At 41.2% G+C, this 10,707-nt stretch overlaps 1 protein-coding gene across 1 annotated transcript; it reads right to left on the reverse strand.

Annotated features, from left to right (window-relative positions):
• Window positions 1–2,908: 2,908 nt before the first annotated feature.
• Window positions 2,909–10,496, reverse strand: FICD (FIC domain protein adenylyltransferase). Its single transcript, XM_069214789.1, has 3 exons — window positions 10,397–10,496; window positions 8,177–8,523; window positions 2,909–7,556 (listed from the first exon to the last, which is right to left on the reverse strand). Exons 2-3 carry the CDS (start codon window positions 8,463–8,465, stop codon window positions 6,481–6,483), a joined length of 1,365 nt encoding a protein of 454 aa, XP_069070890.1. The 5' UTR covers window positions 8,466–8,523; window positions 10,397–10,496; the 3' UTR covers window positions 2,909–6,480.
• Window positions 10,497–10,707: the final 211 nt, after the last annotated feature.

Below are 10,707 nucleotides of genomic sequence, written 5' to 3' on the forward strand. Positions count from 1 at the left end.
ATTTGGTGTGCGTAAGGACGTCTCTTGCAATACCTTTGCCCTCTTGGCCACCGCTTGCTTCACTGAGGGTTGTGATTTAGAGCGTTTCCTGGTTTTCCTTCGATCAGATGGTGTGATCCATTCCTCATCCTTTTCCGTACCTTCTCAGGGTTGTGGCAGCCCTTTGGCATGTAGCCATGTCCACGCAGCTTCTGGGGAGTGAAAAATATGCGTTTTGTCCTCGGATATCACTTGTAATTTAGAGGGAACATTAGAGCATATTTAATGTTGTGTTCTCTAAGCCGTTGTTTGTTCCTCAAATAAGAGTTACTTTGTTTCTGCACTTCTTGGGTAAAGTCCGGATAGGCAGTGATAGATGACCCTTCTTATTGGACGGGGCCTTTACTACGGAAGTGTTGCAGTATAGCGTCTCTGTAGATTTCTCTTCAGGAATCTGGCTATTAGTGGCCTGGGCTGCGTTCCTGGTACCGGTTGTCTCCCTGGCACCCTGTGTGCTCTCTCCACCGAGAAACATTTTGACGGGTTGCCCAGCATAACTTCGTTTATTAACCATTGTTGCAGAAAAAGTTCCGAGTTATGGCCCTCTGATCTTTCGGGGAACCCCAAGAAGCGGACATTGTTGCGCCGAGATCTGCCCTGCGCCATAGGATCGTCACTTCAGATTCCAAGCGAAGAATCTGTTTTTGATTTCCTTGTACTAGTGGGTTCAGTCTGCTCAGTGTGTCTTCCACTGTGCCCACTCTTTCCGCTAAGTTGCGATGATCCACTCTTAGTAAGTTGAGGTCTTGGGACACTGTGTCAATTCTATTTTCTAGTGAGGATTTAGTGTCCAATATTGCCTGCAGGATTTTCTCATATTGAGTGGAGTGGGCTTGTAATGTGGATTCTAAAGAGGACAGGCTGGGCATTGTTTGCTGCTCAACTAGTGTGCCCAGAGTGGATCTCTCTTGGGCTTTGGCAGCTTTCAATTTCCCTGTCATAGTCACTGTTTTGCAGTGTCCTCGGTGTTTAATTAAATGTATAACTGTGGTCGCGGGGGTCTAATTCACTGGGTTGGCTCGGAGATACTCTCTGCGCAGTCTCGTTAGGTGGCCAATGGGTAAAGTCTCTTCTGGTTTGGGGAAATCCTGTAATTGCAGCACTCTTTGACCTTTGCTGCCTTTACCTATTCACTCCGGGTAGTAGCGGCCGCCAGAGCAGAAGTCCACCGCCCTAATAAATTGTACAATGGCATAGCCAATTTAATGTTCATTAATGTTCCAACCACAGTCCATTCCAGGTCTGGGCTCCGATCTTATTTCTGCATCTCACGGTCCATTCTGTCTGGGGTACATTGGTTGATTCACATTATTTCACTGTTTTGTCTCGCTGTCCCTCAGGAAATAAGAGGGGGGGGGGGGAGGAGGGGGAGCTTTTATATGTCCAGCCTGGGCATTCTTTGCTTGTCTGGGGCCAAAAAAAAATGAGGATGGGGGGGGGGGGGATGGGGGGGGGGGGGAGGAGGAGGGAACAAGCGATCCTGACGGGGTCCGGTAGAATGTTGACGGCCCCTCGCAGGTCCCCTCTCACACACAGAGCTCCCTGTATTTAGCCTGCAGGGGCCGGATAACCCAGATGCCAGGGCGCGGGCCCACCCACCCTCCGCCTCCTCTGGTAACACGATGGCCGGAGATCCCTCAGTGCGGAGGCTTCACTCAGACCTCCTCCTGATGCGCCGCTGGGGCCGCAGTGCCCGGAGAGGCAGCGTCCGCCGCTTCACAGCATCTCCGGAGGCGCCGCTAAGGATATTAGGTGGGACCAAGACGGAGCCTATGTGTCAGGCATCCGTCGCGGTCGCCATCTTGGCCACTCCCCGCACCCATGGTATATGTCGAAGTAGACACCAGGAAATTGTACTCCTAGAAAATGTATTTTAGCACGAGCCAATGTGCATGTGTAGATTTGCTCATGCAAAAATCTGCTGAGCGTTTACAAGTGCACTTTCCCTCCAACCTTTTGTTTCAAGCCAGGAAGAAGTTTTACTTCTGTCCTTGTCGGGAGTAAATTTCCAACCTCTCTCAGTGTGGGAAAAGACTGGAGAACAGCTGATGAAAACCCTAATAAATGTGCAAGTTAGTAGGTTTGCACAGGCTCAAGAGGGCATTCCAACCCTGGACTATAGCTTACTGCTACCTCCAGCCTCTAAAAAGATGGCAAAAAAAACTGAGTTGTTAGTATTCAAACCGTACTATCGTAGTAGGCCTGGCGTAAGCAGGCACCAAAGAAACAAGTAGATTTTTTATTTTTAAACAGGACAAGTGGATTTATGAAGCAACCCGTCCCATGGGCAAGTAGATATTTTTTTACATTTCACACCCCTGACAGAAAGATCTCTTCAACTGCCAAAGTAACACCGGGACACGCCTTCCACCACCCACTTTTGGTTACTTACACACAATTAACACTCCATGTGCAGCAGAAAATGAATTTTATTTCTTCCCCAGCAATGCCCTTTAATAAACAGTATCCGTCAGGGGTGAAGCCTTTAGATTCTCAGGCTATTTTTGCCCCATCATTTTTCGGCATTCTCATTGAGGCAGGTGAAAAAGAGAAAAAGGTGTTTATGATCAAATTGGTAAGCCTCACCAATTAATACCATATCTATCCGCTCCAAGGCTTAATTTACAATGTACTTTGTTTCCTCTAACTTTATGTACCCCACCCTTGTCTCCCTTACTTGGTCCTTTTATCATGCATTAAGGCTTTGCTTAAACTGATCCTTGAATTGTTCTCCACCTTCCCATATGGCCAGGTCTACAAAGAAGGGTTTGCCTTGTATATGCAGCTAGCAGTGCTTACAGCTGTCCTTCCAGCGCTGTGCATTAAGGAACTTTGAAGCCACCAAAGTACAGAAAAGGCAGAAACTATGTTGATAACAAAATAATTTATTTTGGAATAGAATATATACTATATTTGTTAATAAAATACAATTTTCTCAGATAAAGTGCTAACTGCAAACACACTCCTTTTATATGACAGTACTTGTTATACAATTGTCCCAGCTCATCTAGCCTTTTTGGTAGTTTCATAAATGGCACGATTACATACACATAATATTTGCCATGGCCCTATTATAATAGCTAATTCTTGGTCAAAATGTCACAAGTCAAATTCTACATGTCAATTTGTTTGTTTCTCACTGACTTGTAAGTGCACTGTGGGTAACAGCTAAAGACCATTTTATGTTTCAATGAGGTCAGAATAAAAAGTGTTCATTCCATTTTAGCCACAGAGTTGGTCATTTTCTTGCCATACACAAAATACTTGCAGAAAATATTGTTAAGTTACTAAGCTTGGAGTTAGGTCCTTGTAGACAAAAAGATATGGTAACTAGAATTCAAAACTTTTCATTCATGACGTATATTGATAATTTTTTAAACCTAAAAACCTTTCCAGAACACTGCTGACAAGAAGGTTAATTGGGTTTACACCTCAATTATGGAACATGGATTACCAGGGAAGAGAAAGTGATTAAAAACCAAACATGGAGGTTTTAAAATGACAATAAGACTCTATAATAATTCCCCTTATAGAAACACTAGTAACAAATGCCCTTTCATCATTCCCTACAGGTAATGTGACCGATGGCTAGCACATGCCATCTGCTACACTCTATATATATATATATATATATATATATATATATATATATATACACACACACACACACACACATATACACACTCCTTGCATTACGGAATGAGTAACAGCGAAGTCTGATTGTTGTCAAGATAAAGTGCAGACAGAGAAGCCAGAAAGTAGAAGACATAGTATGGACAGTACAAAATCTCAGCCACAAATGTAACATTTCAAAACCTTGGGCAGTTTTCCAAAATGTTAATGTTTAAGCCCACTGGAGAGTAAGTACGACTACAGACTTCCATATATGAGGAGTGATACAAAAAGTTCATTTACGGCAAAGGCACATCCAAAGCCACAGAAGGAAGCCTCCATATACAGTACCACTTATTGTTGAAATTGATGTAAAAAGCTATTTAAAATCAAAGGGTTGGGTATGCTTGTGTTTTATACCAACACTTAATGCTATGCTACAACGCACAAAGGTAGATCAGTAGATGTGCCAATATTAAGCTTTTCAATACAACAAGGAATTGTTTAATGTGCACAGGGAATAATGGTAAAAAGGCATTTGTCATTTCACATGATAATATGTATGGGCAGCAAATAAAATGTGTTAGTTAAGTACACCTTAAAGTTAACCCTCAAAATGTGTAGTGTATTTACCATGTGTTTGTTTCAAACTGCAACACAAAATCTGTACTCTTTATGAACATTCCATAATGACCTGATACACATTTAGAGGGATCACCCATACAAGGATGAAAAAGACAATTAGGAATATACTGCCTTTAGGGACGATGTACTAATTCACAGTCTAAAACCTGCATGTAAAGACATGCAGTAATATACTATTTGAAGCAGAAGACTTAATTTACCAGGTAGCTTCAAAACTGGTATTACAGGTAAGAGCTAAGAACCACTTCTTTTCATAAGATTTTTAAGGTGGAGTGCAAACCACTAATATCACCTCCCTCAAACAAGACCAAATAATTCTGGCTGTAAGAAATATTTAAATTGAAGTTTGCCCATATCTTGCATATAACTTGGGTATAAAGCCTTTGAATTTTTACTTTCCTTGAAGGGAAAGAATACACCTGGGCATCTGCCACTTGAGCAGTCGATTCATAGGTGTGGCTCTAGAAAAGCATGTGTAAATGGTAGAATGGGTAAGCTTACGACATAGGTTTTACAAGATCACACAAAGCTGGGAACAGAGACTGAGTGGTTCAGGTACCTATTGAAGCAGGTAACTGCCAAAAAAAGGAGTTAAAGTGCTTTAGGTTTCTGTTTATGAAATGTCAATTGCCAGATACTATTTTCTTCAACAAGTGAAATCCTTTACAGGCTATGAAAATGTTAAGCTTATTTTTCTATCACTGACATTAGAGCTAAAATCAACTTTCAAGTAGAAATATATTTCTGAAAGTTAATATAATGGCTAAAAAGCCTCAAAAATAGACTTCAACATGGTCTAAATTCTTTTTACCCCGTAGGTTCCTTGAGCTGCTTGGCTCTTCCATCATATTCAATCTTGATGGGTTAGTTTCTAAATGAAAAAAAAAAGGCTAGGTAAACAAAATGGTGATTAGAGTGCTTTACATCTGGCCGCTTTTGTCTTAAGGAAAGGCTTTTATTGGACGGTTTAAAAATTCAAACAGGTGCTTTAGAAGGCAATGCTTGAAAGACACCTTTTTTTGTTACGCAAAATGATATGGGAACGCACATACAGCTCAGCGCCCTGACAGAACCCTTTATTGACTCCTCCAAATAGCAGCCAAAGTAACAGCAGCAAAGTGAATGGCACTGTACTAACATCATAAGATCTATAAAATGGCTATCCCACATACAGCTACAGTCCGAGGACATTAACCATGCTTCTTGCTTACAAGATGCAGAGTAGTATATTTGCCAGTAATTAAAAATACACATAGTCTTCAAACAGTATAAACCTACTGTGAGCTATCTTCGGAACCAGGACTGATATGATGATAAAGCAGAACAAACAGTCACACCTTATAAACCATTCTGCTGTTCAGGTGTCAAATTTCTTTTTGAAAGGTTTTCAGGCAGACAAACAATATGTTTGCACGCTAACAAAAAACTAAACATGCCACCTAAAGTACATCATACAGTACAAGTTAGATTTGGGGGGGGTGGGGGGGGGGGGGAGAAAAAAAAAAAAAAAAAAACACAACACTAGCATATTTGAACATAACGATATTAAACTTGAATCTGAATTCATAAATGTGCTAAACTATTTAAAAAATAAATAACTGTAGCGGATGCTTACAGATGGTACTCAGTAACTGCTGAGGCCAAATGGCCCGTGAAGAACACCAGATGTATTTGCATTTTCAGTTCTTTCAAGAAAAACGCAACGTATTTTGGAGTAGAGAGAGGAATTGTCTCCTGGTACCATCAATGCATAGCTTGTCTTATCGTAGACTTAAGCACAAGGTTTCTATTTTAGAGCAACATGCGACTTAAGCGGGCCAACCCCTTCCTCCCATATTTAAAACTAGATTTCTTACATGACTGAGGACAGATTAAAATTACATTTGTTTTTCGCTTTTACAACTGTTGACCCACTACGATTTGTCTGCTTGTACCAGGTATACAAACAATTCTAAACACGCAGTTGCTTGGCTTAGAACTTAAAAATATTCTCCATAATGTGTGCTATGGACAAAATGAAAAATATATCCGGGAAAGTTTAGATATTCGAATGCACCTCTTACCCAGGCAGCGGGTTAGCAGGCATTGAAAAGTGGCCTGGATAAAAGGGAGCAGTGGCACTATGACAAGTAACAATACCTGTGCAAAGAAGGACATTCACTTATAAAATGGTCTATACTAGAATTATGTTCTGATTGGAATAGTTCGCTTGCAATCGTCAAACTTGGGTTTGGCTTCAGGTAGGCCAACAGAGTGTTCGGTTGTGGCAAGTAGGAGCAAATCTAACGTTGTCTCAGTACATTTGGCAATAAATCGTATAAAAGGTCTCACATCCCCATCGTTAGCCATTTCCAGGGCATCATAATACTCCGATCTCTGCTCCTTTCGAATGGTGATGGGTGGGTAACCTGCCTGCATTAATATTAGGTTCATTAGCAATCGGGACGTCCTTCCGTTGCCGTCTATAAATGGATGAACGTAAACCAATTTATAATGCGCCAAGGCTGCAAATTCTACAGGATGCAAACTCATGGCATCTTCGGAGTTAAGCCACTGCACTAATTCAAGCATCTGTTTCTCTACTTCTTTAGGGTGCGGTGGGATATGATGCCCGACAAACACCTGGCTGGTCCTGAATCTTCCAGCTTCTACTGGGTCGACATATCCCAACACCCTTCTGTGTATTTCCAAAATGTCATTAATTGTGACAGAACCTATTCTGGATACCAGAGTGGTGTTCACGTATTTCATAGCAGCATGCATGCCAATAACTTCATTTTGCTCTTCCAGGCTTTTCCCTGGAACAGCATATCTGGTCTCAATGATGTGCCTAATTTCAGACAGTGATAAAGTGTTGCCTTCAATGGCAACTGTGTGATAAATGTGGTGGTAATAAGATTCTTCCATGATACGGCGTAAAGCAGAGTTGCCTTTAGGGATGGACATCACTTTTTTAACTTTCCGATCAATAATGCTGAAGTATCGCTGATCAATTTCTTCAACAAGGGGCAATGTTCTATCACGATTTATTAGAGCCTTCTCATTACGTGGAGCAATAGTCAGTGCTCTGGAATACAGATAATCAGCTTGGATGATGTCTTTCTCTTCTTCGAGAAATATTCCCAGCTCTGTCAGAGCATCAGCATGATCAGGGTCCATCTTGAGGGCATGCAGGAGTAGCTTGTGAGCTTTTTCTCGTTTTCCCTGACGTTTCATTTCTATGGCCTGGTTAAATGCAGCTTTAGCCTCTAAAATAACATCTGGAAAAGAAACAAAGTAATTTAACCAGAAGTCCAACTTAACTATGCAAGCAAAAAGTTTTTAAAGAAAAACACAAGGCTTGACAGTTTTACACATGCACATTACTATTGTCATTCGTTCTAAACCGACATCTCGTTTTGCCAAAAATAAATTTTACTCAATCTTACTGAAAACACATTATCTCGATGCAATAATAATGCACTCACGAAACATATTCAGAACGGCGAACTGGAGCACCAACTTTACCAGAGGTCTATGGACTTTCTATACACAACTTTCTCCGGGTAAAAAAAAACAAAAAAAAAAACAAGCACATATAAAGGAGGCTCCAATGGATGGTGAAAGGTGTGGTGGTTTAGAGGCCTGTGAATATGGAAACGTTTCACTTATACACTGAAGTACTTTCGGTTCCTGTTTAACAGGGGGGGCTCAGATTTATAAAAAAGCTTAACAAGATTAGAATGGTAAAGGTAGGACAACTATAAGTTTTGTATAACTGTGTTTTACATTTGAAGATGATAGAAATATTCCTTCGAGATGTTCCAAGACAAAATGCACTGCGAGGAGAATTGAAGGGTTTCACCTCGTAGATGCTCTGCATGATTTGTTGGCGGCTTACCTGCTGTGGGTCGAGGTTTTAGAACGAGTAACTCAATAGCAGTTGAAGCCACTGCAAGCCCAGTTGTCTGCCCAGTGTACTTTGTGGCTCGCTCATTACCGTCCCAAAACGTAAGTCTCAAAAGAGACAGACCTTTCACAATTGCATGGCACTGTTGTTCCAGTCCTCCTAGTGGGCACAAGACCACCAGGAAGAACCCCACAAGTGCGACTAAAACAGCGACCCATCCAGAGCCAATCCGGACACTCCTCCATCTTAGAGCTTCGACTGCCATTGAAATAAAAATCATCCAACTTCAAGAACTGACAGTAACACCTTTTTGGGAATCCTATAAAGCATGTTGAAACCTAAATTAAAAAGAAAAAAAAACAAATCAATATTTAGTTTTGAGGATTACACAACTGCAAATGCTAACGATAAAAAGTTAACCACTGCCATAATGCAATATAAATGCAGAACAATACAAACCTTGAGGGGGTTGTACCAGTGAGTGAAACAATATGCTGCTATTAACAGGCCATGAATCTGCTCACATTGCTATTCTCGAAAAGCAAAGTCTTAAATTGTTGCAGTGGTCATGAACGCATGTGTTCTGGTGCACTGTTGGCATAAACATTGATCTGCAGCATATGCCACACAAGGCACAGAAGGATGCATAATCAGAAGATTAAAAAAAAAAAAAAAAAAGAAGAATTCCTTGATTAAACAAATGAAATGTTAATTATGCATAGGCACACACAAACTACTGACACTTTTACAAAGTTGAGCTGTCATCCCCCACTAGAATGAGTATCAGCTCCTAATATATGGGTGTTGGAATGTGATTTTTTGTCAAGTGTGTAACAAGAAAAAAAAAAAACATTTAAATCTAATTCAAACAAGAAGGAAAGAATGATTCTGACAATTCTGGTTTTCACAATGTTGTTCTCAAAGCAGCAAATATTTCTCAGTTGAGTTAAAAGCATAATATTTTTTGTTCAATCTGAAACTATGCAGCAGGTGGTAGATTATGTGGCAAGTTCTATGAAAATGAAGCAGCCACTAAGCTTAGAGACCGCGCATTTAATCAACTCGCAACCTATGATGCAGAAAAAATGATAATGAGAAGTGAAGAACTCTAAAATACAGTCACCAACGGGCCCACCTGATAAGCAAGAACCACCAGAGGGAACAGTCTAGACAAAAGGTTACGTCCATCTTTGCATTTACTGCTCAGGGCTTCGCTTTAGGACGCACCCTCAATAGTTTTGACGTGGAAGGACTACAACGAGAAAACGTCGACTTCCAGAAACAGAACATACGACGCGTCATATGCTTACAATGCATCATTTCATCAAGCATATACACTAGTTTGTATCGCATCATGCCACGAGAACAGCAGAAGCACTCTGGCATACAGGTATACGTGAACTGAACAGCCACGTCAGTTCAACTTGGTCAGTTCTGATGCAAGTACCTAATGCAATGCACTGCATCATAATGGACGTACTAATGTGTTCTTGTTCATCTTTCACAAAATTTACTGCCATCGCCATGCCAATGGACTAGAAACAGTTCTCCACATAAAGCAACACTGCCACGCCAGGATAACCAGTGTCAGAGAACATCACAACTATAAACTTGTGCGTCAAAAGGATGATGTAAAGGCGAGATTAGAATATCAAATGAATTCAACTGTATTGTATCGTAACGGTTTTTCGTATTTCTCCATAAACGATGGACCACCTCTTCTGGTCTGCATCATTCGTTCCTCTGAAAGACACTCTTAATGCAGCCCTTGGTGTTTAGCACCTTAACTTAACCCTGCCCGATGACCAGAGAACGTTTAAAGGTAGCCCCAGCGCAAACTTCTTCTGTAACTCCGCCAAGAAATTGAAATTATGAGTGGCCAGCGCGGACAACCCGATAAAACGCCCTGGGGTGGGGGGAGACATCCGTATTAACCGCAGTGTCAGCTTTTTGTACTTCAGTTTTACCCCATATTTACTCTCACCTGGCCATAAAACGATGATGACACACCTCGTAAGATTCCCCAAAGCAAGTTGCGTACACGCTAGCAGCAAGCACCGGTATTCTCTGTCAATCATCCCTGAAATAACCGTCAAGTGGCTTTCCCTTGGAATCCAAATTTGGATTACCATTCTTAATACATAACATACTAACAGCTTTTTATTACTGTCCAAGATACACATTTAAAAAAAACTCAGAAACGGTACTTACCAACGACCATGAAGTGATCCCACTTTCGCGGGAATCTACCACAGGCTAACGCCACATAAGACTTAAGCTTAGCAATGACTCACAAGCTTCTATTTCCGCCCCTCCTCCGCCCGCCCTATGTTTATTGGCTCTAAAACTCACTCTCTAATTTGATTTGCTTAATCTGCACCAGCCAATCCAGAAATCTCACGGTTTCCACCTATCGCGTGCTTCGATTCTTCACTTGACTCGTAGCGATTGGAGTAACCTACCAACTCATGCCCAGACATTTTAGCACTAAAAACAAAATAGTAACCAGGCGGAAAAACCTC

This window comes from Pleurodeles waltl, chromosome 11 (genome assembly GCF_031143425.1).
Source record: "Pleurodeles waltl isolate 20211129_DDA chromosome 11, aPleWal1.hap1.20221129, whole genome shotgun sequence".
Lineage (NCBI taxonomy): Eukaryota > Metazoa > Chordata > Amphibia > Caudata > Salamandridae > Pleurodeles > Pleurodeles waltl.